Here is a 27975-nt window from a genome sequence, read left to right as displayed (position 1 = left end):
AGTTACCTTCTTTGTACCTACAGAATGTCTTTCTTTCCAACTTCTGTGATGGCCTCTGTTAGAGATGTCCATGCCTGTTCAACTGTACTCCCTACTGAGCTATTCCTTATTGCTGTATCTATAGTGTAAGAGAACTTCAACCGTATCTCGTCATTCCTTAGTACTTCTGTATCCCACTTGTTTGCGTATTGATTCTTTCTGACTAATGTCTTAAACTTCAGCCTACTCTTCATCACCACTATATTGTGATCTGAATCTATGTCTGCTCCTGGGTATACCTTACAATCCAGTATCTGATTTCGGAACCTCTGTCTGACCATGATTGTATTCTAACTGAAATCTTCCTGAATCACTCGACCTTTTCCAAGTATACCTCCTCCTCTTGTGAGTCTTGAATGGAGTATTCACTATTGCTAGCTGAAATTTGTTACAGAACTCAATTGGTCTTTCTCCTCTCTCATTCCTTGTTCCAAGCCCATATTCTCCTGTAACATTTTCTTCTACTCCTTCCCCTACAAATGCATTCCAGTCTCCCATGGTTATTAGCTTTTCGCTTCCCTTTATGTACTATATTACCCTTTCGATATCCTCATATACTTTCTCTCTCTTCATCTTCAGCTTGCGACATCTGCATATATACCTGAACAACTCTATCACTGAACTGTTCCCAGTAACACTCTCTCTCCCCTACCTTCATATTCATAACAAATCCTACTCCTGTTATACGATTTTCTGCTGCTGTTGATATTACCCTGTACTCATCTGACCAGAAATCCTTGTCTTCTTTCCATTTCACTCACTGACCCCTACTATATCTAGATTGAGCCTTTGCATTTCCCTTTTCAGATTTACTAGTTTCCCTATTACATTCAAGCTTCTGACATTCCACACCCTGATTTGTAGAACATTATCCTTTCATTGATTATTCGATCGTTCTCCTCATGGTCACCTCTACCTTTGGCAGCCCCCTCCCAGAGATCCAAATGGGTGACTATTCCGGAATCTTTTGCCAACAGAGAGATCATCATGGCACTTTTCAATTACAGGCCACATGTCCTGTAGATACACGTTTCATGTCTTTATGCAGTGGTTTCCATTGCCTTCTGCATCCTCGTGCCATTGATCACTACTGATTGTTCCGCCTTTAGGGGCAGTTTCCCACACCTAGGATGAGATAGTGCCCTGAACCTCTGTCTGCTCCTCCACCCTTTTTAACAAGGCCATTGGCAGTACGAGGGTGACTTCGTACGCTGGAAGTCTTCGACCGCCAGTCCTGATTATCAAAGACGCTGTCCCCTAGACCATGGATGCACGCTGTGATACTGATCATTAAATATTGGTTATTGAAAGCAGTTGCCTAGGTATATGGAGGTGGGTAGGGTGTTGAAACAGTTCTTTCACCAGATGACTCAGCAGCTGTACAACAAGATGAAAGGAGTTTAGAGGATAGAGTATATGAAGGATAGAGAGGGGGGAGGGGAGGGGTGCAGGGGAAGGTGGTAGTGGAAAAGGCAAGGTGAGGCAGAGGGAACGGGTTAGCAGAGGTTTAGGCCAGGGGCATTGTGAGAGTGCAGGATGCGGAAAAAGAATTCCCACCTGTGTAGTTCAGAGAAACTTGTGCTGGAAGGGAGTACGTATCCAAATGGCCTGTATAGTGAAACAGCTGTTAAAGTCATTAGTGTTGTGGTGCACAGCACGATCGGCACCTGGATGGTCAAGTTTGTCAATGGCTATTTTTGCAAATGGACAGTTGGTTACTTGTTATGCCCATATGGAATGCTGTACAGCAGAGCTGATATACAATGTGGCTGGTTTCACATGTAGCTCTGCCTGTCATTGGGTAAGAGATACCTGTGACTGGACCGTGTTAAGAACAAAAGCTTCTCCAAATCCCATTGGTGAGAATTGTCTATACAGAATGTCCTGCACTTGTGCAATCCACTAACTTGTTTTCCACAGTCTCATCTTACCTTTTCCCACCTCTTCTGTCCACACTTCTTCTTCCCCATCCAGATTGTATACTGCCTTCCCCCATCACTCTTTCTCTCCCCACACTCATGTCATCTCTCTCTCTCTCTCTCTCTCTCTCTCTCTCTCTCTCTCTCTCTCTCTCTCTCTCTCTCCATCTCAGAATTCCATCTCCATCCCCTCCCCCATTTTCCCACTTCTCAACCGTACTCTTTTGTCTCATTTTCCTGTCTTCCTCTTCATCACAAACTTCCTCTCCTTTCATCCCTGCCATCCTCACCCCCCACCCCTCTCCCTGTCCCTTCCCCATGTATGCTCTACCCTGTGAACTCCTTTCATATTGTTTTACAGCTGCTGAGTGATCTGGTGAAAGACCGCCTCACATTACCCTGCCGTTCCCCCCTTGCCTCGTGCATCCTTTCCTAACCACTCCCTGTATCCTTCTACCCAAGCAACTGCTTTCAGTAACTTATGTTCAAAAATCAGTCTCGTAGCTACAGTGGTTGTATACATTTTGTGTCTGTGTGAATGCTTTCTAGAAAAAGAGCAAGAGCTTGAAAGCTAGCATTAACTGTTTCCTATTACGTGTATCTACGCACTGTACTCCAGTCCTCTATAGGTAAGTGGTTGCTTTTCTATCATTTTACATCTGTTTCATTTATTGCTTTACCACATGTATTTTTTATGTTACTATGAATGTTTGTATTTATCTCTTCAATTTATATGTTAATGTTGACACGATAAGAGAGAAATGGCAAAGTACGTATGTAATTACCTAAAGATCCCATATATTTGTCATATTGTGTTAATAGCATTGTGTCTTGTTGTTACATGTTAGGATGACGATGGGTCACAATCGACCAAAGATGCCAACGGAGAAGGATCGTACAGCGATGCTGATGGTGATGCTGATGCTGATGGTGATGCCGACGCTGATGGTGATGCTGACTGGGATGAGGAGGGAAGCTGCCCCCTGGTTAGTGGGAGTCCGGTCACCATTAGGGTCGAGCCTGTGAGTATAGAAACTGCAATTTTTAACAGAACAGCAAACAATGCTATTATAAAGATAGTCTTGGTTTATGTGTTGTCTTCTTCATAAGTAGGGACCTGATAATGTAGCATCTATTCTTAGAAATTATTAAACATATAAACTTGAAAGAATGTGTCCTTTTACTTCTCAGAATCATATTGTATTCATACCACATGCCTTATGATCACCTAATATATCTCTGGATGTATAAAATTTTGGAAACTGTTTATGTGCTTGAAGATGAAGTTCATTGTGAGTAGTGAGTATATATCAAAAATACAATTGCTTGGAGATGATGATGATGATGATGATGATGATAATCCTGCTGGAGGAACATTCACAACTGAGCATTAGAGGTTAAAGATACCGCTTCAGTTGTGAAGTTCTTTTTAGTTTTAACGCTACTGGTTTTGAGCTCTTACATGACGATCATAAGGTATGATACTGAAAGAAAACAGAGAGACGGAAGCTAATAATAATTTTTACATGCCAGAGTTTATATGAAAAAGCAAAAAAGAAGTTCCATTTAACTGTTTCATTGTTTTCTAAAATATTAAAAGCTTTTTCTTATCTACTACAGCATGTAAAAATTGTAATTAACTTTGGTCTCTTGTTTCTTTCCAATATCACACCTGATGGCGGGCATGTGAGAGCCTGAAAATGGTCGTGCTTTAAGTACTGAAAAATAAAAATAAAAAACCTTGCAAATGAAGCAGTATCTTCAACTTCTACAATAATAATAATAATAAAAGAGAATACATAATTTGTAATCCCCACAACAAGAGATTTCCAGATGAAATATTTCCTTTTGCTTGGACTTCAAAAGTTGTTTTTTTTTCCCAAAATTACCCTTTCATCGTTTTATTCTTTTGGTGATCTTCAAATTTCCAGCAAATGATTAGTTTCTGTTGAGGTATGGCAGCATTTTCTTGCCACTGAAAGATTGCTTCTCTGGTTTGTGGTGTTCCTCAACATTTTTTTTTTATTGACCCAGCCAGTTTAACAGTTAGAAAATCTGCGGAACAGTACTTTTGAAGCTGTAGCATATAAGCCCTGATAAGTATTTTGCAGAGGCCTTTTATGTGCTTTCATAGCTGTGTAACCTATATTTGACAACACGAGGAACCGGTGTGGTATTTGCAGCAGAAGTAATAGAACTAAAATTAACTTTATCCACACATTTCAGAGAGATTCTCTGTATGGTGGCTGATGTTGAAGAGTAGCTAAATCAATAGAAATCAAATGACATTGACCAGTATACAGTATATTTCTTTCTGATTGCTGTGAAAGGTAGCTAGCAGACAATTTTATGTTTAGGGTGATTATGTCTACAAAAGCAGAAGTGACACACGGAATTAACAATCACTGAAACACAGAGTGCAATTGAATTATTTGTTGACATGTTGCATGCTGTGCCAGATGTTGTGCAGTACGTAACATGAAATTGGCAATTCATCGATATTAATATGCACAAAATAAAGCTACTTAAAACTATCTCTGACACATTACTTGATCTGCATACAATTAGCTATGAAATAGCATTTATTACTTAACTTCACATTTTCACGTTTTGAGCCTAAATTCACATTTGTATTCACATTTATCACAAATGCAAATTTTTTCTTCTTCATGAACATGTGCCAATTATCAAACTATTTAAGAACGCTATATTTTCTGCAACACCAACCACAGGTACTTATATATTATTTATAACTTTATCAAAGAGGGAAATTTGAAATTCAGGAGTTGGCCTTTTTTTACATGCCATCCAGTGGAAACTGAGAATGTTTTCATTGTTGGGTAGTATGATGGAGTTACCAGCTGATAGTAATCAGTGTGCATATTTGTTTGTTTTTCTCGGGTGCAACAGAAAAAATTTAAGTCACTACATAATTCGCAGAAATCTGATCAAAATTGAAACTAATGGAATTAAAACAAATAGCATAAATGATTTCAGGTAATAAATTGAGTGGCCAGAACATCAAGGAAAATGTCCAATTTGGAGATGTGACACATATGGTGCTCTAATGTTGCAGCTAGAGTATAAACACAATGTCTGAGAATTCTGTTATGGTTGGGTATGTAGTGCACGTAGCAGCATGTCATGAGTTAACTGATTTTGAATGTAGGATAACAATGATAGCAATAAAAAGAGGATATAAAATGCATACCAGTGATAACAAGAAAAACATTTTCTGAAAATGTGAGGTATGTTAAACTTCTATGTAAATTAAGTATTACGAAGTCTTCTCTGTAAGTATTTGTCTGGCTTGTAGCCTTAAATGGGAGTAAAACATGGATGATACACAGTGTTGATAGATTTGCGAGAAGCATTTCACACAGTGCCCCAATGCAAGCTGCTGATGAAGTTCCAAACATATGGTTTACATTTCCATACATGTGAGTGGCCCGAATACTTCTTCAGTAATAGAACCCAGTATGTTGTCGTCAACTTCATATGTTCATCAGAAAGAAAAGTATCATCAGGATTGCCCCAGGGCTGTTTGATAGGATCAGTCTTATTATCTATATTCACAAATGATCTGGCAGACAGGGTAAGCTGCAATTTATGTCTGTTTGCTGATGGTGATGTGTTGTACATGGATGTGTTATTATTGAGTGACTGTGGTGGGATAGGGGATGAGTTAAACAGAATTTTTAATTGGTATGATGAACAGTAGCTTGCTCTCTCTCTCTCTCTCTCTCTCTCTATATATATATATATATGAGGATCACCCTGTGGCTAAACATGCCTTGGTGCACGGCCAGCACATCTTGGCACAGTGTTACACCGTCCGGGTTATCTGGATACTTCCCACTAACACCAACCTGTCGGAACTCCGGAGGTGGAAACTTGCCCTTCAGCATATCCTCTCTTCTCGCTATCCGCCAGGCCTCAATCTCCGCTAATCTCCAATTTCTATTTGCCGCCGCTCGTACCTCACCTGTCTTTCAACATCACCTATGCCTCTGTACTTCAGCCTCGACTGACATCTCTGCCCAAACCCTTTGCCTTTACAAATGTCTGCTTGTGTCTGTGTATATGCGGATGGATATGTGTGTGTGTGCGAGTGTAACCCGTCCTTTTTTTCCCCCTAAGGTAAGTCTTTCCGCTCCCGGGATTGGAATGACTCCTTACCCTCTCCCTTAAAACCCACTTCTTTTCATCTTTCCCTCTCCTTCCCTCTTTCCTGACGAAGCAACCGTTTGTTGCGAAAGCTAGAATTTTGTGTGTATGTTTGTGTGTCTATCGACCTGCCAGTGCTTTTGTTTGGTAAGTCTCATCACTATCTTTCTTTATATATATATATCTAAAAAGAAAGATGATGAGACTTACCAAACAAAAGCGCTGGCAGGTCGATAGACACACAAACAAACACAAATATACACACAAAATTCAAGCTTTCGCAACAAACTGTTGCCTCATCAGGAAAGAGGGAAGGAGAGGGAAAGACGAAAGGATGTGGGTTTTAAGGGAGAGGGTAAGGAGTCATTCCAATCCCGGGAGCGGAAAGACTTACCTTAGGGGGAAAAAAGGACAGGTATTCACTCACGCACACACACACATATCCATCCACACATACAGACACAAGCAGACATATTTAAAGACAAAGAGTTTGGGCAGAGATGTCAGTTGAGGTGGAAGAGTAGAGGCAAAGAAGTTGTTGAGAGACAGGTGAGGTATGAGTGGCGGCAACTTGAAATTAGCGGAGATTGAGGCCTGGCGGATAACGAGAAGAGAGGATATACTGAAGGGCAAGTTCCCATCTCCGGAGTTCGGATAGGTTGGTGTTGGTGGGAAGTATCCAGATAACCCGGACGGTGTAACACTGTGCCAAGATGTGCTGGCTGTGCACCAAGGCATGTTTAGCCACAGGGTGATCCTCATTACCAACAAACACTGTCTGCCTGTGTCCATTCATGCGAATGGACAGTTTGTTGCTGGTCATTCCCACATAGAATGCATCACAGTGTAGGCAGGTCAGTTGGTAGATCACGTGGGTGCTTTCACACGTGTCTCTGCCTTTGATCGTGTACACCTTCCGGGTTACAGGACTGGAGTAGGTGGTGGTGGGAGGGTGCATGGGACAGGTTTTGCACCGGGGGCGGTTACAAGGATAGGAGCCAGAGGGTAGGGAAGGTGGTTTGGGGATTTCATAGGGATGAACTAATAGGTTACGAAGGTTAGGTGGACGGCGGAAAGACACTCTTGGCGGAGTGGGGAGGATTTCATGAAGGTTGGATCTCATTTCAGGGCAGGATTTGAGGAAGTCGTATCCATGCTGGAGAGCCACATTCAGAGTCTGGTCCAGTCCCGGAAAGTATCCTGTCACAAGTGGGGCACTTTTGTGGTTCTTCTGTGGGGGATTCTGGGTTTGAGGGGATGAGGAAGTGGCTCTGGTTATTTGCTTCTGTACCAGGCCGGGAGGGTAGTTGCGGGATGCGAAAGCTGTTGTCAGGTTGTTGGTGTAATGTTTCAGGGATTCCGGACTGGAGCAGATTCGTTTGCCACGAAGACCTAGGCTGTAGGGAAGGGACCGTTTGATGTGGAATGGGTGGCAGCTGTCATAATGGAGGTACTGTTGCTTGTTGGTGGGTTTGATGTGGACGGACGTGTGAAGTTGGCCATTGGACAGGTGGAGGTCAACGTCAAGGAAAGTGGCATGGGATTTGGAGTAGGACCAGGTGAATCTGATGGAACCAAAGGAGTTGAGGCTGGAGAGGAAATTCTGGAGTTCTTCTTCACTGTGAGTCCAGATCATGAAGATGTCATCAATAAATCTGTACCAAACTTTGGGTTGGCAGACCTGGGTAACCAAGAAGGCTTCCTCTAAGCGACCCATGAATAGGTTGGCTTACGAGGGGGCCATCCTGGTACCCATGGCTGTTCCCTTTAATTGTTGGTATGTCTGGCCTTCAAAAGTGAAGAAGTTGTGGGTCAGGATGAAGCTGGCTAAGGTAATGAGGAAAGAGGTTTTAGGTAGGGTGGCAGGTGATCGGCGTGAAAGGAAATGCTCCATCGCAGCGAGGCCCTGGACGTGCGGAATATTTGTGTATAAGGAAGTGGCATCAATGGTTACAAGGATGGTTTCCGGGGGTAACAGATTGGGTAAGGATTCCAGGCGTTCAAGGAAGTGGTTGGTGTCTTTGATGAAGGATGGGAGACTGCATGTAATGGGTTGAAGGTGTTGATCTACGTAGGCAGAGATACGTTCTGTGGGGGCTTGGTAACCAGCTACAATGGGGCGGCCGGGATGATTGGGTTTGTGGATTTTAGGAAGAAGGTAGAAGGTTGGGGTGCGGGGTGTCGGTGGGGTCAGGAGGTTGATGGAGTCAGGTGAAAGGTTTTGCAGGGGGCCTAAGGTTCTGAGGATTCCTTGAAGCTCCGCCTGGACATCGGGAATGGGGTTACCTTGGCAAACTTTGTATGTGGTGTTGTCTGAAAGCTGACGCAGTCCCTCAGCCACATACTCCCGACGATCAAGTACCACGGTCGTGGAACCCTTGTCCGCCGGAAGAATGACGATGGATCGGTCAGCCTTCAGATCACGGATAGCCTGGGCTTCAGCAGTGGTGATGTTGGGTGTAGGATTAAGGTTTTTTAAGAAGGATTGAGATGCAAGGCTGAAACAGCCTTGCATCTCAATCCTTCTTAAAAAACCTTAATCCTACACCCAACATCACCACTGCTGAAGCCCAGGCTATCCGTGATCTGAAGGCTGACCGATCCATCGTCATTCTTCCGGCGGACAAGGGTTCCACGACCGTGGTACTTGATCGTCGGGAGTATGTGGCTGAGGGACTGCGTCAGCTTTCAGACAACACCACATACAAAGTTTGCCAAGGTAACCCCATTCCCGATGTCCAGGCGGAGCTTCAAGGAATCCTCAGAACCTTAGGCCCCCTGCAAAACCTTTCACCTGACTCCATCAACCTCCTGACCCCACCGACACCCCGCACCCCAACCTTCTACCTTCTTCCTAAAATCCACAAACCCAATCATCCCGGCCGCCCCATTGTAGCTGGTTACCAAGCCCCCACAGAACGTATCTCTGCCTACGTAGATCAACACCTTCAACCCATTACATGCAGTCTCCCATCCTTCATCAAAGACACCAACCACTTCCTTGAACGCCTGGAATCCTTACCCAATCTGTTACCCCCGGAAACCATCCTTGTAACCATTGATGCCACTTCCTTATACACAAATATTCCGCACGTCCAGGGCCTCGCTGCGATGGAGCATTTCCTTTCACGCCGATCACCTGCCACCCTACCTAAAACCTCTTTCCTCATTACCTTAGCCAGCTTCATCCTGACCCACAACTTCTTCACTTTTGAAGGCCAGACATACCAACAATTAAAGGGAACAGCCATGGGTACCAGGATGGCCCCCTCGTACGCCAACCTATTCATGGGTCGCTTAGAGGAAGCCTTCTTGGTTACCCAGGTCTGCCAACCCAAAGTTTGGTACAGATTTATTGATGACATCTTCATGATCTGGACTCACAGTGAAGAAGAACTCCAGAATTTCCTCTCCAGCCTCAACTCCTTTGGTTCCATCAGATTCACCTGGTCCTACTCCAAATCCCATGCCACTTTCCTTGACGTTGACCTCCACCTGTCCAATGGCCAACTTCACACGTCCGTCCACATCAAACCCACCAACAAGCAACAGTACCTCCATTATGACAGCTGCCACCCATTCCACATCAAACGGTCCCTTCCCTACAGCCTAGGTCTTAGTGGCAAACGAATCTGCTCCAGTCCGGAATCCCTGAAACATTACACCAACAACCTGACAACAGCTTTCGCATCCTGCAACTACCCTCCCGGCCTGGTACAGAAGCAAATAACCAGAGCCACTTCCTCATCCCCTCAAACCCAGAATCCCCCACAGAAGAACCACAAAAGTGCCCCACTTGTGACAGGATACTTTCCGGGACTGGACCAGACTCTGAATGTGGCTCTCCAGCAGGGATACGACTTCCTCAAATCCTGCCCTGAAATGAGATCCATCCTTCATGAAATCCTCCCCACTCTGCCAAGAGTGTCTTTCCGCCGTCCACCTAACCTTCGTAACCTGTTAGTTCATCCCTATGAAATCCCCAAACCACCTTCCCTACCCTCTGGCTCCTATCCTTGTAACCGCCCCCGGTGCAAAACCTGTCCCATGCACCCTCCCACCACCACCTACTCCAGTCCTGTAACCCGGAAGGTGTACACGATCAAAGGCAGAGCCACGTGTGAAAGCACCCACGTGATCTACCAACTGACCTGCCTACACTGTGATGCATTCTATGTGGGAATGACCAGCAACAAACTGTCCATTCGCATGAATGGACACAGGCAGACAGTGTTTGTTGGTAATGAGGATCACCCTGTGGCTAAACATGCCTTGGTGCACAGCCAGCACATCTTGGCACAGTGTTACACCGTCCGGGTTATCTGGATACTTCCCACCAACACCAACCTATCCGAACTCCGGAGATGGGAACTTGCCCTTCAGTATATCCTCTCTTCTCGTTATCCGCCAGGCCTCAATCTCCGCTAATTTCAAGTTGCCGCCACTCATACCTCACCTGTCTCTCAACAACTTCTTTGCCTCTACTCTTCCACCTCAACTGACATCTCTGCCCAAACTCTTTGTCTTTAAATATGTCTGCTTGTGTCTGTATGTGTGGATGGATATGTGTGTGTGTGCGTGAGTGTATACCTGTCCTTTTTTCCCCCTAAGGTAAGTCTTTCCGCTCCCGGGATTGGAATGACTCCTTACCCTCTCCCTTAAAACCCACATCCTTTCGTCTTTCCCTCTCCTTCCCTCTTTCCTGATGAGGCAACAGTTTGTTGCGAAAGCTTGAATTTTGTGTGTATATTTGTGTTTGTTTGTGTGTCTATCGACCTGCCAGTGCTTTTGTTTGGTAAGTCTCATCATCTTTCTTTTTAGATATATTTTTTCCACGTGGAATATATATAACAGAGGGAAACATTCCACGTGGAAAAAATATATCTAAAAAGAAAGAAAGTGATGAGACTTACCAAACAAAAGCGCTGGCAGGTCGATAGACACACAAACAAACACAAACATACACACAAAATTCTAGTTTTCGCAACAAACGGTTGCATTGTCAGGAAAGAGGGAAGGAGAGGGAAAGATGAAAGGAAGTGGGTTTTAAGGGAGAGGGTAAGGAGTCATTCCAAGCCCGGGAGCGGAAAGACTTACCTTAGGGGGAAAAAAGGACGGGTATACCTCGCGCACACACACACATATCCATCCGCATATACACAGACACATGTCTGCTTGTGTCTGTGTATATGCGGATGGATATGTGTGTGTGTGCGAGGTATACCCGTCCTTTTTTCCCCCTAAGGTAAGTCTTTCCGCTCCCGGGATTGGAATGACTCCTTACCCTCTCCCTTAAAACCCACTTCCTTTCATCTTTCCCTCTCCTTCCCTCTTTCCTGACGAAGCAACCGTTTGTTGCGAAGCTAGAATTTTGTGCGTATGTTTGTGTTTGTTTGTGTGTCTATCGACCTGCCAGCGCTTTTGTTTGGTGTGTGTATATATATATACACTCCTGGAAATGGAAAAAAGAACACATTGACACCGGTGTGTCAGACCCACCATACTTGCTCCGGACACTGCGAGAGGGCTGTACAAGCAATGATCACACGCACGGCACAGCGGACACACCAGGAACCGCGGTGTTGGCCGTCGAATGGCGCTAGCTCCGCAGCATTTGTGCACCGCCGCCGTCAGTGTCAGCCAGTTTGCCGTGGCATACGGAGCTCCATCGCAGTCTTTAACACTGGTAGCATGCCGCGACAGCGTGGACGTGAACCGTATGTGCAGTTGACGGACTTTGAGCGAGGGCGTATAGTGGGCATGCGGGAGGCCGGGTGGACGTACCGCCGAATTGCTCAACACGTGGGGCGTGAGGTCTCCACAGTACATCGATGTTGTCGCCAGTGGTCGGCGGAAGGTGCACGTGCCCGTCGACCTGGGACCGGACCGCAGCGACGCACGGATGCACGCCAAGACCGTAGGATCCTACGCAGTGCCGTAGGGGACCGCACCGCCACTTCCCAGCAAATTAGGGACACTGTTGCTCCTGGGGTATCGGCGAGGACCATTCGCAACCGTCTCCATGAAGCTGGGCTACGGTCCCGCACACCGTTAGGCCGTCTTCCGCTCACGCCCCGACATCGTGCAGCCCGCCTCCAGTGGTGTCGCTACAGGCGTGAATGGAGGGACGAATGGAGACGTGTCGTCTTCAGCGATGAGAGTCGCTTCTGCCTTGGTGCCAATGATGGTCGTATGCGTGTTTGGCGCCGTGCAGGTGACCGCCACAATCAGGACTGCATACGACCGAGGCACACAGGGCCAACACCCGGCATCATGGTGTGGGGAGCGATCTCCTACACTGGCCATACACCACTGGTGATCGTCGAGGGGACACTGAATAGTGCACGGTACATCCAAACCGTCATCGAACCCATCGTTCTACCATTCCTAGACCGGCAAGGGAACTTGCTGTTCCAACAGGACAATGCACGTCCGCATGTATCCCGTGCCACCCAACGTGCTCTAGAAGGTGTAAGTCAACTACCCTGGCCAGCAAGATCTCCGGATCTGTCCCCCATTGAGCATGTTTGGGACTGGATGAAGCGTCGTCTCACGCGGTCTGCACGTCCAGCACGAACGCTGGTCCAACTGAGGCGCCAGGTGGAAATGGCATGGCAAGCCGTTCCACAGGACTACATCCAGCATCTCTACGATCGTCTCCATGGGAGAATAGCAGCCTGCATTGCTGCGAAAGGTGGATATACACTGTACTAGTGCCGACATTGTGCATGCTCTGTTGCCTGTGTCTATGTGCCTGTGGTTCTGTCAGTGTGATCATGTGATGTATCTGACCCCAGGAATGTGTCAATAAAGTTTCCCCTTCCTGGGACAATGATTTCACGGTGTTCTTATTTCAATTTCCAGGAGTGTATATATATATATATATATATATATATATATATATATATATATATATAACAGAGGGAAACGTTCCACGTGGAAAAAATATATCTAAAAAGAAAGATGATGAGACTTACCAAACAAAAGTGCTGGCAGGTCGATAGACACACAAACAAACACAAATATACACATAAAATTCAAGCTTTCGCAACAAACTGTTGCCTCATCAGGAAAGAGGGAAGGAGAGGGAAAGACGAAAGGATGTGGGTTTTAAGGGAGAGGGTAAGGAGTCATTCCAATCCCGGGAGCGGAAAGACTTACCTTAGGGGGAAAAAAGGACAGGTAATACCTGTCCTTTTTTCCCCCTAAGGTAAGTCTTTCCGCTCCCGGGATTGGAATGACTCCTTACCCTCTCCCTTAAAACCCACATCCTTTCGTCTTTCCCTCTCCTTCCCTCTTTCCTGATGAGGCAACAGTTTGTTGCGAAAGCTTGAATTTTATGTGTATATTTGTGTTTGTTTGTGTGTCTATCGACCTGCCAGCGCTTTTGTTTGGTAAGTCTCATCATCTTTCTTTTTAGATATATATATATATATATATATATATATATATATATATATATATATATATAAAAACAGAGGGAAACATTCCACGTGGAAAAAATACATCTAAAAAGAAAGAAAGTGATGAGACTTACCAAATAAAAGCGCTGGCAGGTCGATAGACACACAAACAAACACAAACATACACACAAAATTCTAGCTTTCGCAACAAACGGTTGCTTCGTCCCTCTTTCCTGACGAAGCAACCGTTTGTTGCGAAAGCAGAATTTTGTGTGTATGTTTGTGTTTGTTTGTGTGTCTATCGACCTGCCAGCGCTTTTGTTTGGTAAGTCTCATCACTTTCTTTCTTTTTATGATGTGACTTACCAAATGAAAGTGCTTGCAGGTCGACAGACACACAAACATACACTCTAAATTCAAGCTTTCGCAACAAACTGTTGCCTGGATGGATATGTGTGTGTGTGTGTGAGTGTATACCCGTCCTTTTTTCCCCCTAAGGTAAGTCTTTCCGCTCCCGGGATTGGAATGACTCCTTACCCTCTCCCTTAAAACCCACATCCTTTCGTCTTTCCCTCTCCCACCCTCTTTCCTGATGAGGCAACAGTTTGTTGCGAAAGCTTGAATTTTGTGTGTATGTTTGTGTTTGTGTGTCTGTCGAGCCGGCCGAAGTGGCCGTGCGGTTAAAGGCGCTGCAGTCTGGAACCGCAAGACCGCTACGGTCGCAGGTTCGAATCCTGCCTCGGGCATGGTTGTTTGTGATGTCCTTTGGTTAGTTAGGTTTAACTAGTTCTAAGTTCTAGGGGACTAATGACCTCAGCAGTTGAGTCCCATAGTGCTCAGAGCCATTTTTTTTTTTTGTGTCTGTCGACCTGCCAGCACTTTCAAAGTGCTGGCAGGTCGACAGACACACAAACAAACACATACACACAGAATTCAAGCTTTCGCAACAAACTGTTGCCTCATCAGGAAAGAGCGAAGGAGAGGGAAAGACGAAAGGATGTGGGTTTTAAGGGAGAGGGTAAGGAGTCATTCCAATCCCGGGAGCGGAAAGACTTACCTTAGGGGGAAAAAAGGACGGGTATACACTCGCGCACACACACACACATATCCATCCACACATATACAGACATATATAAAGTAAGTTAATGGAATGAATAGGGATAAGAATCATATGATGTTTAAATACACCATCAGTTGTGTGCTGCTTGACACAGTCACAGTGATCAAATATCTAAGTGTAATGTACCAGAGCAATATGAAAAGGAACGAGCAAGTCAGGTTGGTAGTATGGGGGAATTTTGGGGGACATTAGCTCATCAGTGATGCAGCAAAGAAGTAATATACGATTAGTATAAATACAATAGCAGTGCATAATGCACTGATGTCTTGTGTACCTGTTATCATATAGTTCCCCCCCCCCCCCCCCCCCAATGTGCCTTTGATCCATTCAGTGAAGATTTCACCATGGATGTGAACATGTCAAGATTATCATCATGTAGATTACTCAATAAATGCTATGATGATGCAAATAACACAGTAAATTATTGTCTTCACTCTTCAAAAGTGACAAATTAGGTCAGTTTAAAACTTATAGTTGTTGTCATACTACGGGGCACTCAGTTCAGTTATACAGTAAAAATACTTATACACACTACACAGTTTCTGTAAATGACAGTAATATGATCTAAATTAAATACTTGCACTAACATTGACAAATTTTCATCTTCACACTTCAGTAGTGATACGTTCAAAACAGTTTTGGTAGCTATAGTTCTTGTCAAACTATTGGGCAATGAATTCTGCAATGTGTGTATATTAAAAATACATATCTTCACTACACAATGACTGAAAATGTTCCAATCTACATGAAATACTTGCATTAACATTTGACAGTCACAGAGCTGTTTAGCTGTATCTTATCTTAGGTAAACTCTCTTTCAAAAATTCCTCGAAAGAATGAGTCCACAGAAACTAGTATGACTTTGTTTTGAAAAGGAATTCAGTATTTTGTAAGTTTTTAAACTCTGGGGGGATAAGGTTGAACATTTTTGCACCAGTGTACTTAACACCTCCATTCACCAGATACAGATTTTGATTGGTAGTGTGTGTCATTATTATGGCTAGTGCCATGCATGTCAACTGCTGAGTTGTTTTTTGAGAATGGGATACTTTATTTTAAAAAATGCATGTTGGAGGAAAAAATATGTTGAGTAGCAGTAGTAAGTATTCCATGTGCTGTTTTTTCTGTTAAATTATGTTGCTTCCATTATTTGGTACAACAATTTGAAAACTGTGACTATAAGTGATTTGGTTTTGTTACAGGAAATAATGAGTGCAGATGGAGAAGAATTCATCTGGGATCCTGAAGAAGATGTATCGGTACGTATTCTTGGCTCTTTAAGTTTGCAAAATAAAGTAGTATTTAGTTTTCAGCTCTTTCTTTTAGGATGAAGGAAAGAACTAACATAAATAAGCCAGCTTAGTATGCCAAAGTTCAGAGACTACGGAGTTGTAGGGATAGCTGAAGCTCATATTTAGCCAGAGGATATTGGTATTTACTTTCCAATAAAGTTTGCTTTAGATGTTTGTGCTACAGTAAATCTGTGGCAGTATAGTGCACAATTCATTGCTGTTATAATGAGCTTTGGAGCTGTTGTTTCTCATACCACCATCATCACAATCCTCTTCATAATTTTAATCTGCCCATATTCACTAGTACAGAAAGATGGTTTCTGGAATCTGCTGGCTAATCAAACTATCACTGAAACATAGTTTTGAACAGCGTACATCAGTAATTAGTGTTTTGACTGTTTTAATAATTGATTCATTCATTCACTTGCACAATGTTCTAAAACTTGCATCATGAAGGAGAGCCTTACAGATGTGGAAAAATTCAAGGTATAAATTAATAGGGATAGGACATAATATACCAACAACCAATTATAGTAATATACTCATATTGATAATAATGGGAATTACTAATAGATTAACATACTAATTACTAATCGATTAATATAATAAGAGAAAATAGCTGCTTTTAAGTATTATTACTCATAAGGAAACATCACCAACATGACATCACATTTTAAAGAGAAAAAAGCCCGCTTGTAAGATATGTGCCCCAGCATTTGGTACCTCACAGAATTTTGAGCCACGATTCTGATAGTACACAGTTATGATCTTTTGAAAGGTCAGCTTTTAATGTTTAATGCACACCAGTAGTTCGTTACTCATTCTGCCCCACTGCAGCCATCTAATGTCTGAGCACAAAGTACTATACAGTGGACTAAGTGGTTTATGGATTACTCTTTCGATATTGGGAACTACATTGTTCATTGTGTCAATGTGCATAATTTCTAACCTGTAGCTTTGCCTTGAACATTTTTATGTTGCATTATTTTCTTTGTATTTGGAAGGTGGCACTATTAAAAGTAAAGTACATTTGCAGGACATGCATTCTTCTTCATTGTGGTTGGCATAATTAAATTGTAAGTCAAAAACCGTTAATTTCATTTCACAATAATTCTTCAGTTGCTTAGGTTTACTCATTTTGATCTTGAGGAATGTACATAGCTGCAGAATATCAATAACAGAATACTGTTGAAATAACATTGAACATATATATCATTGAGGTTGTCATATTAAGAGGGCAAATCAAATGTAAATGGGATTTTTATTCCTGAGCATTGACAGTTGGTAGAACCAGGAATGCTCACAATGTCAGAGCAACAGGTGCACACCTCCCCTGCACAATGCACAGTTACAAAATTTCTTTCTCATGAAGGAGTTCAAGCAGTGGAAATTTCCCAGAGATTGACTGCACAGTTCGACGATCAAACATTCTCAATGACGGGTGTGTTTACCTGGCATAAAAATTTTCAAGGAAGGGCGACAATGTGAGGGTAATCAGTGTCACTATTGCCACCTCGGACCAGCATTACAGACAAAAACATTCGTGCAGTTTGAGACATTCTTGAAGGTGATCAACGGACGATAGTATCAGCAATTGCAGAACAGGTCAGAATAAGTTATGAGAGCTGCCAAACAATCACTACAAATGACCTACAGTTTCGTAAAGTGTGTTCCAGGTTGTTCCCTGACTTTTTGACCAAAAACGAGAAGTTGAAACATTTGAAGGTCTGTCAGGTGTTTACAGAAGGGCTTGTGAAAGAAGATGGACCATTTTTGAGTCTTTTCGTCACCTGCAATGAAATGTGGGTCCACCATTACACTTCCAAATCCAAACAAGCCAGTAAGGAGTGGCAGAGGAAAAGGGAGGCAACCCAAGTGAAAGCCAAGACTTGACTCTCAGCGTACAAGGTTCTTTCAGCTGTTTTCTTCGATTGGCAAAGCATTTTGCTCATTGATTTTTTTGCACAAGCAACACACAATCAGTGCTGCGTACTACTTCAAGGTGTTGGAGAAGGTGCCGCAAAAGGTGAGATCAACTGATTCGCCAGATCATCCTCCGCTATGACAATGCCAGATCTAACGGTTTCCAAACTACAGGAAAAGCACTGGACTCAGCTTGATCATCCTCCTTACAGCCCTGTAATTTCCATTTGTTTGGGAAGCTTAGAGAAGTTCTATACAATGTTGTGATAAAAAATGTTCCTTCTTGCTGGGAAAAATGTACTTCTAAAGCAGGAAATATATTTTCAATGAGTGAGCTTTTTAAAATAAAATTCCATTTATATTTGATTCAACCTCATACATACTCATTTTATTTAAACAATAGAAAACCAGAATGGAATGTGGTAATATTATGAAAAGGATAGTTCCTACTCACCATATAGCAGAGATCGTGATTTGCTGATAGGCGCAACAAAAAGACTGTCAGAAAGAAAACTTTCAGTCAATAAGGCCATCATCAAAAATAAAGAACATACACACACACACTCATGCAAATGCAACTAACACACACACAACCATAGTCGCTGGCAGCTAAGCCAGGTTGCGAGTAGCAGCGCATGATGGTGGGAGAGGCAACCGAACAGTGAGGATAAGGGGGAGACTTGGGTGGGGAGGGGAGGGATAGCAGGATAGGGATGGGGGGTTGTAAAGCGCTGCTTGTGGGATCGTACAGTGACGAGGCGGAGAGAAGGTAGGTCAGCTAGGTGCGGTTGGGAGGTTAGCCGGAGGGAGGAGGAAAAGGGGGGGTGGGAGAGTGGAAAAGGACAGATTTAAAAAGACTGATGGTGTGTTGGTGGAAAAGAGGGCTGTGTACAGATGGAATAGGAATAGGGAAGGGCCTAGATGGGCAAGGACAATGACTAACAAAAATTGATGCCAGGAGGGTTACGAGAATGTAGGATGTACTGCAGGGAGAGTTCCCACCTGTGCAATTCAGAAAAGCTGGTGTTGGTGGGAAGGATCCAGATTGTACAGCCTGGTAAGCAGTCATTGAAATGAAGAATGTCATGTTGGGCAGTATGCTCGGCAACAGTGCAGTCCAGCTGCTTCTCGGCCACAGTTTTTTGGTGGCCATTCGTGCAGACAGACGGCTTGTTGGTTGTCATGCCCATGCAGAATGCATCATGGTGGTTGTAGTTAGTTTGTAGATCATGAGTGGCTTCACTGGTAGTCCTGCCTTTGATGGGATAGGTGACGTTTGTGACCGGACTGGAGTAGGTGGTAGTGATGGGATGATGTGTGGGACAGATCTTGAATGTAGGTATGATACAGTGATACGAGACATGAGGCAAGGCGTTGGAAGCAGGAGTTGTGTAGGGATGGACAAGGATATTGAGTAGGTTCAGTGGGCAGTGGAATATCACTGTGGGATGGGTGGAAAGGATAGTGGGTAGGACATTTCTCATTTCAGGGCACGACGTGAGGTAGTCGAAACTCTGGCTGAGAATGTAATTCAGTTGCTACAGTCTGGTTGGTACTGAGTCATGATGGGAATGCTCTTCTGTGGCCAGACAGTGGGTCTCTGGGTAGTCTCAGTTGGTGACTGGAAAGGTAATACACGGGAGGTATGTTTTTGCACAGGGTTGGATGGGTAATTATGGTCGTTGAGGACTCAGTGAGACTGTTGGTGTATTTCAAGAGGGACAACTCGTCACTGCAGATGTGATGGCCACTGTGGCTAGGAAGAAGTGGCACCTGTGAAAGTGAAGGTATTGCTGGTGGTCGATAGGTTTGAAATGGACGGAGGTACTGATGTAGCCGTCTTTGAGGTGGAGGTCAACATTGGGTTGAGCAGGACTAGGTGAAGCAAATGGGGGAGAAGGTGTTGAGGTTATGGAGGAATGTGGGTAGGGTGTTCTTCCCTCGATCTGGATCATGAAAATGTCTTCGATGAATCTGAACCGAGGGAGGGATATGAAATTCTGGATGTTTATCCTCTAGGTGGCCCTTGAATAGGTTGGCCTCCCACTTACCCCCACCACCCATTTGCCTAACATAACATACTATTTTTCATGTAGAATAATGAATTCTCAAAAAAAGAGTTCAAAACATGTGGAACAGATGTATTCACCTCCTACCTCCTCTTCCCTCCCCTTCAACATCCTGCAAATAGGACGACTCTGGTTGTCACTCCACTGCACTTGGGCATTAGGTGGCTGTAGTGAGGCAGAGGGAGTGACAAACAACCAGTGGACACAAAAGTTTAAAAGCTATACTTTCAGAAGGTCATAACTGGGTACTATCAAACTCATAAAAGTTGCTACAAAATGGGTTTCTCATCATCTGAAAGAAGAGCAAAAACCAAATCACAAGAGAATTGCCCAACAGTTGCTTCAAGACAGAAGATGATCAGTTTTCAAACAAAATTGTTACCATAGATAGTTTGGTACATCAAGCATGAAGGGACGCAGTAACCGTAATGTCATCAGTTCAAATGTCATAAAGAGGAACTTTTTACCATTATTGTATGTCCATATTTATTAACAGATAGAAATGTTTATTAATAAGTATTGAATCATAATTTTTTAAAATAAAAATAACATCTTGTTATTTTCATTTATCAATCGCATGAAAATAAATGAAAATTTGATAGACATGTGAAATACCTTATTGTGAAATGAAATGGCTATACAGATTATATTACTGTTCTCTATAAATAAGAAGGTATTTTAATTTCTATTTGATATTTCAAATTTTTGTACTAAATTTTCATGTGGTTATTAATAAGACAAACAAATGTTATTTTTGTTCAAAAGTTATGATTTGAGGTGTATTAATTAACATTTTCATTTGTTAATAAATACGGAATTTGAATAAATGTTAAGAAATATCTAATAACAATATTTGAACCACTGACTTCCAGATTACCAGACTTTTACCTATTGATACCGACACTGCAGAACACTGCTTGCATTACCTCATAACTATCAAAGTGAAGTCTTCAAAGGTGTTTTTTAAGTTTTGGAAACAAATGAAAATTGGATGGGACCAAGTTGGGACTGTTTGGAGGATGACAGACGAAAGTGAACCCGAGGTGTCAGATTGTTGCGGATGTCACAGTGCTCGTGTGTGATTTTGGCATTATTGTGCTTAAGGAGAGGGTGCTCCAATCACGGATGAACTCTTTGAATTCGAAATTTGATTATAGCATGCTGTTCTCTACATACTGGCATAGTTGCATTACACAGTGCCGTGTTACATGCTACAATACAGATTACTCTTGCAACAGTGGGCTGCAAATAAGTAGACTTGAAGAATAAAGATGTAGAATGTTAATAACTTCTATTTTATTTTAAACAGAAGAGTTTTCACGTAAGAAATTTGGAGCCGTTACTTTTCAGCACATCCTCGTTATATATTCTTCTCCGAGTCTGAGGGTATTTGGTCTGTTTTGTAGATTTTGCACACCAGATGAAATAGTTTCGTCACAGCTGTCTCTATGACATATCTCGATAGTCCTGAGGGAATGTCATCTGCACCAGGGTCTTTATTTTTATTTAAGCTTTGGTCCTTAAATTATTCAATTAGTATTAAAAATACCTGTAATGTAGAACCTGCAGCCCTCGACAAGATGTCTCTGAATGATGCATGTCATATTTCAGCCACCCCACCAATCCCCTACGTCGTCCTCCGGCAGCGGCATGTCCTACGGTTGCGGCTGCTGCGGGCAGCAGTTTGCACACCTGCGCCAGCTGATGGAGCACATGGCGCAGCATGCGCCGCCGCACAGCCAGACGGGGGCGGTCGCCGTCTCGGTGTCGCACCCGCTCTCGCAGGCCACCACCTCCGAGCAGCCGCGCTACGCCGTCACGCAGCCGGTGCAGCCGCCCCCGCTGTCTGCACTGCCTGTCGCCAGGTCGGTGATACCGCGGCCCGCTGCCACCGTCGTGCCACCCCAGGAGTTCGGGTAAGTACTCACTCTGCCTCTAATATAACGTAACTGTGATGTACAGACAGTAGCAGAGCTGAGGTGGGGAAGGTGTAGGCACATTTATTTGGTCCGAGCCTTGTTGACACAAATTTATTATTTAACAATAATTGGTTATATATCAAAGTTAATACAATTAACAGTTTAAAAGGAAATTTTAGCAATAAAAATATTTTTTTAAAACATTCTCTAGAAGAACATGCAGCCCCACTCTTAAACATTACATAAAGGTACTGTTAGTAAAGGGTATATTATAGCGTACAATAGTGCAATGTGTACAAATATTAACAATTACACCAGAATAATATTGAACTTGTGATTTGTACTATATGTAAATCAAACCTTAAAAAGTCCAATTTGGCAAGAGTGCGACAAATTCCCTACTGCCTACACAAATGTCACTTATTTTTCTCTCATGTGACATCAGTTCACCTTTCGTGACAAATACACAAAATTTCTAAATTATTTTATATCAGTTAAGTAAGCTACAAGACAGAAATAACATTAACGACTGGTGACATGAGTGAACACTGTCAAGTTTTCAATTTCACGACGGTTGTTTTATCTAGCAAATTTTCATTTAAATACTCGCCCCATGTGTTCCAAAATCAATTCAGTCAGTGTCGAGAAGAAACACAACTTAATACACAAATATGGCAATATCAAGAAATAGATAGGTTTATCCCAAGCAATATTTGTAGAATTAAGAAATTTGCAATTTAAACGCACTAATTTTAACAAAATCTAATGTAATAATAATTTGGAGTTGATAGTCTCCCATCGGGCGCCTCCCCAGGTGGCGGATAGGGGGATGCTCTCCAGATATGGAGGGTACCGGGGAAATAAAATCCCCGGGGTGGACCAAAACTATCGACCGAAATCCACTAACGTCTGCCTGGTATCCAGCAGTTAGGGGTCAGCGTCTGTTCGCCTAGATGGTGCGGCTGCAGCAACCTTCTCGATCTCGACAATCAAGTTGTATTCCTCGTGATCTTTCCTCGGAAGGACCACCGCCGAGTTAGTTTTCAACTTGAAAACCAAACATGATGATAACACAAGGAATGAATCCACTACCCCAGGCACCAGTCGCAAGGCTGGCTTTACCTGGTCATCGGATTCCGGGGGACCAGGAGCATCATGTTACGCCTAAGGTTGAGAACCAGACGACGTACAAATTATTACACACAAAACAAAGACACTTCATCGGTACACTTAATACTAATACTCTTTTCAAACTGGGCAAGATCAAACAACTTACAGACGTGCTGCAAAAATTCCAGATCAAAATCCTTGCAATCCAGGAAACACGATTTACGGACGAAAACCATTTTGATACAGACAACTACAGGATCTACAAAGGAAAACCAGTAGTTAAAACTAATGAGAAAGGACTCAGAAACAGTTTGGCACAGCATTTGCAGTCCTCAAATCCATCAGCGACTTTGTCATTGACTTCCACTCTGCCTCAGAACGTATATCGACGCTGTCCGTCAAATCGGCCAACAAAGCATATACCTTGATCAACGCACACGCACCCACAAATACCTGTAACAAGAAGAACTGCCATAAAGTGGATGACTTCTGGAATGACCTTGAAGAGACGACAAACAAAATTGCCAAACACCGTGTAATAATCTTGTTAGGCGACTTTAACGCACAATTAGGTAAAGAGAAAAAATACAGGAAAATCACCAGAATCCATACAGCTCACAAGAGAACTAACAAGAATGGGGAAAGATTGATAAGCTTTTGCAAAAATTTCGGCCTCGTAATTATGTCAACACAATTCAAAAAACCCAACAAGAAACTGTATACTTGGAAGTCGCCCAACACAATGTTGGGTGAATTCCAGATAGACTGTGTTGCCATCTCCAAGAGTAACACAGCAGAAATTATGAATGTGAAAACAAGAAGAGGATTTTTTGACTCAGACCACCATCTTCTACAGATTACAACCCAATAGAAAAAGCCAAAAGATAGAACAAGATTTTAAGAACAACAACACCAGGAATTTTTATAAGACGTTTAAAGAACGTATTGCAGGATACCAGCCACCCAATCTTTGTTTCAAGAAACCGGATGGTTCACTAGAAACTAACACGAAGAATAACTGCCAAATCCTCACAGACTATTTCAACAAACTTCTCAACTGCGAAAGACCTACAGAGGATATTCACTACGAGACGTCTACACCAAATCCTGACGCTAAACCGCCAACCGTCAACGAAATAGTAGAAATTATCAAGACACTGAAAAACAATAGAGCCCCAGGAGAAGATGGAATTATTGCAGAACTATGGAAACTAAATGATGAAAGATTAACAGGAAAAATTCACAAAATCATATTAAACATTTGGGAAACAGAACAGATCCCTTCTGAATGGAAATGCGCACTCATCCATCCACTCCACAAAAAAGGGGACAAAACTGAACCAAATAATTACAGGGGTATCTCACTCGTACCGGTCACATATAAAATCCTATCAAAAGTTCTCATGAATAGATTAGAAGCTGACCCACAAATAGGAGAATACCAGGCTGGTTTTCGCAAGGGATGATCATGCATAGAGCAGATCTGGAATCTGAAATTGATTCTCCAGATGAGAAACACCCGAAACACAGTGGTTACTTTTGTAGATTTTAAAAAGGCCTACGACTCAATAGACAGAGTAGCGCTCTGCAAGACGCTGGAAGAATTCAGCATTGACAGAAAGACAAGAGCAATAATTCAGGAAACATTAACGGACACAGTCTTCAAGGTTAAATTTATGAGGGATATCTCGGAGCCATTTGAAATCCAAACTGGAGTGCGACAGGGTGATGGACTTTCACCATTACTCTTTAATATCATTCTTGAAAAAATTATCAGAACATGGGAAAAATAAGTCAAAGGAATCCAAATTGGCATTAGAAAAGATAATAGATTCAATGTGAAGTGTTTAGCTTTTGCGGATGACCTTGCAATCCTCACAAATAATAGAAAAGAAGCCACTAACGCCATAGAGAAGTTACACAAAATTACACAAAGAACTGGCCTGCAAATCTCATACGAGAAAACCAAGTACGTAGAAAGAATGCCACAAGACAAATTGTCTATTGTGACAACCCATGGGAAAATCGTACAAGTACCACATTTTAAGTACCTGGGAGAAATCGTCCAGCCATCAGGGATCAACCTAAAGGCCAATGAGGAAAGAATAAAAAACTACAGAAAGCATATAAACTCACGTGGAACTATTATAACAAAAAGTCCATATCCATTAACGCAAAATTGAGGCACTACAACACTGTCGTACTTCCGGAGGCACTGTATGCATCTGAAACAACACAAATAGGTGGGCAAACTAAAATCAAAGAAATAGAGAAACAAGAAAGGAAAATTCTCAGGAAAATTTTTGGCCCGATACAAGAGCAAGGAATCTGGAAGAAGAGACCAACATCAGAATTATATAAATACACAGACAAGATTATGGATACAATAAGGAAAAGAAGAATGCAGTTCTACAGACATATCCACAGGATGAATGAAAACAGAATTTCAAAGCGAATTCTTAAAGTCATCAACTCAGGCAGGGGAAAAACAAAATGGATAAAAGAAGTTGAAGACCTCAGACAAGCACACATAACAGTAAACGATGCAGAAAATAGAACTGAATTCAGGAACATCATCAAAAAACATAAATTTGACACCACAACACAGAAGAGACCAGGATGCAAATGGACAGTGGAGTGAAAGAAACAACACAGTGAACACATGAAGAAAATTTGGGCTCAGAAAAAACATAAACAATCATCATAAAGGAATTCAAGTTCAAACGCTCTCTTAAATGGGAATAATCAAAAATAATAATAATAATAATAAAAATAATAACCCACAAGTCGAAACAACAATAAAAACTATCAACACAATCATACACAACAAAATAAATGAAAATACAACTGTGGAAGAGTTACAACTACTGGTTTATGTAGGAGCACTCACTACACTAAATATACACACTAGACAGAGATCAGAACCAACCAACACACAGAAGAAACCCACAAAACCAGCATGGCAACACAGGCTACAGATCAGAATAGAAAAACTGAGAAAAGACATCGGACAGCTAACACAATTTATAAGAAATGAAATGTCAGAAAAAAAAAAAACGAAAAAGGTTAGGTAAAATCTCGCAACAAGAAGCGATAGAGCAATTAGATGAAAAGAAGCAGAAATTACAAGCATTGGCCAGACGACTTAGAAGGTACAAAAAAAGTGAAAATAGAAGGAAACAAAACCAAACATTCAACACAAACCAAAAGAAATTTCACCAGACAATAGATAACACACACATTAAAATAGACAATCCACAAAACATAACAGACATGGAACACTTCTGGAGCAACATATGGTCAAACCTGGTACAACACAACAGGCATGCACGGTGGATACAAGCAGAAACAGACACATACAAGATGATACCACAAATGCCTGAAGTGATAATTTTGCAACATGAAGTCACCCAAGCAATTAATTCTACTCACAATTGGAAAGCCCCTGGAAAAGATAAAATAGCAAATTTCTGGCTAAAGACATATTTAAATATGTCTGCTTGTGTCTGTATATGTGTGGATGGATATGTGTGGATGGATATATGTGTGTGTGTGTGTGTGTGTGTGTGTGTGTGTGTGTGTGTGTGTGTGTGTGTGCGCGCGCACGAGTGTATACCCGTCCTTTTTTCCCCCCTAAGGTAAGTCTTTCCGCTCCCGGGATTGGAATGACTCCTTACCCTCTCCCTTAAAACCCACATCCTTTCGTCTTTCCCTCTCCTTCCCTCTTTCCTGATGAGGCAACAGTTTGTTGCGAAAGCTTGAATTCTGTGTGTATGTTTGTGTTTGTTTGTGTGTCTGTCGACCTGCCAGCACTTTCATTTGGTAAGTCACATCATCTTTGATTTTAGATATATTTTTCCTACGTGGAATGTTTCCCTCTATTATAACCTAAATTATTTAACAGTTACATTGCAGACCCATACACATTTCCTGATACACTTACACATGGAATAACTTATCTGAAACCTAAAGATCAAGCAGACACAGCAAACCCAGCTAAATATCGCCCCATAACATGCCTACCAACAATATACAAAATATTAACTTCAGTCATTACACAGAAATTAATGACACATACAACACAGAACAAAATTATAAATAAAGAACAAAAAGCCTGTTGCAAAGGAGCACGAGGATGTAAAGAGCAACTGATAATAGATGCAGAGGTGACATATCAAGCTAAAACTAAACAAAGGTCGCTACACTACGCATACATTGATTACCAAAAAGCTTTTGATAGTGTACCCCACTCATGGTTACTACAAATATTGGAAATATACAAAGTAGATCCTAAATTGATACAGTTCCTAAACATAGTAATGAAAAATTGGAAAACCACACTTAATATCCAAACAAATTCAAATAATATCACATCACAGCCAATACAGATTAAGCGTGGAATATACCAAGGAGACTCGTTAAGTCCTTTCTGGTTCTGACTTGCTCTGAACCCACTATCCAACATGCTAAATAATACAAATTATGGATACAATATTACTGGAACATACCCACACAAAATCACACATTTGCTATACATGGATGATCTAAAACTACTGGCAGCAACAAATCAACAACTCAACCAATTACTAAAGATAACAGAAGTATTCAGCAATGATATAAATATGGCTTTTGGAACAGACAAATGTAAGAAAAATAGCATAGTGAAGAGAAAACACACTAAACAAGAAGATTACATATTGGATAACCACAGCGACTGCATAGAAGCGATGGAAAAAACAGATGCCTATAAATATCTAGGATACAGACAAAAAATAGGAATAGATAATACAAATATTAAAGAAGAACTAAAAGAAAAATATAGACAAAGACTAACAAAAATACTGAAAACAGAATTGACAGCAAGAAACAAGACAAAAGCTATAAATACTTATGCTATACCAATATTGACCTACTCATTTGGAGTAGTGAAATGGAGTAACACAGACCTAGAAGCACTCAATACACTTACACGATCACAATGCCACAAATATAGAATACATCACATATATTCAGC

General features: G+C 42.2%; 1 protein-coding gene across 1 annotated transcript in view; it reads left to right on the top strand.

The window, feature by feature from the left end:
- LOC126210306 (zinc finger protein 26-like) overlaps positions 1–27975 on the top strand; it is a 93498-nt gene that overhangs the window by 22847 nt on the left and 42676 nt on the right. The window contains exons 3-5 of the mRNA XM_049939502.1: positions 2807–2980; positions 15851–15907; positions 21544–21848. Coding sequence (XP_049795459.1) covers positions 2807–2980; positions 15851–15907; positions 21544–21848 — 536 coding nt within the window. The remainder of the gene's footprint in view (positions 1–2806; positions 2981–15850; positions 15908–21543; positions 21849–27975) is intronic.

This window comes from Schistocerca nitens, chromosome 10, assembly GCF_023898315.1.
Source record: "Schistocerca nitens isolate TAMUIC-IGC-003100 chromosome 10, iqSchNite1.1, whole genome shotgun sequence".
Lineage (NCBI taxonomy): Eukaryota > Metazoa > Arthropoda > Insecta > Orthoptera > Acrididae > Schistocerca > Schistocerca nitens.
This window is presented reverse-complemented; position numbering and strand designations above follow the sequence as displayed.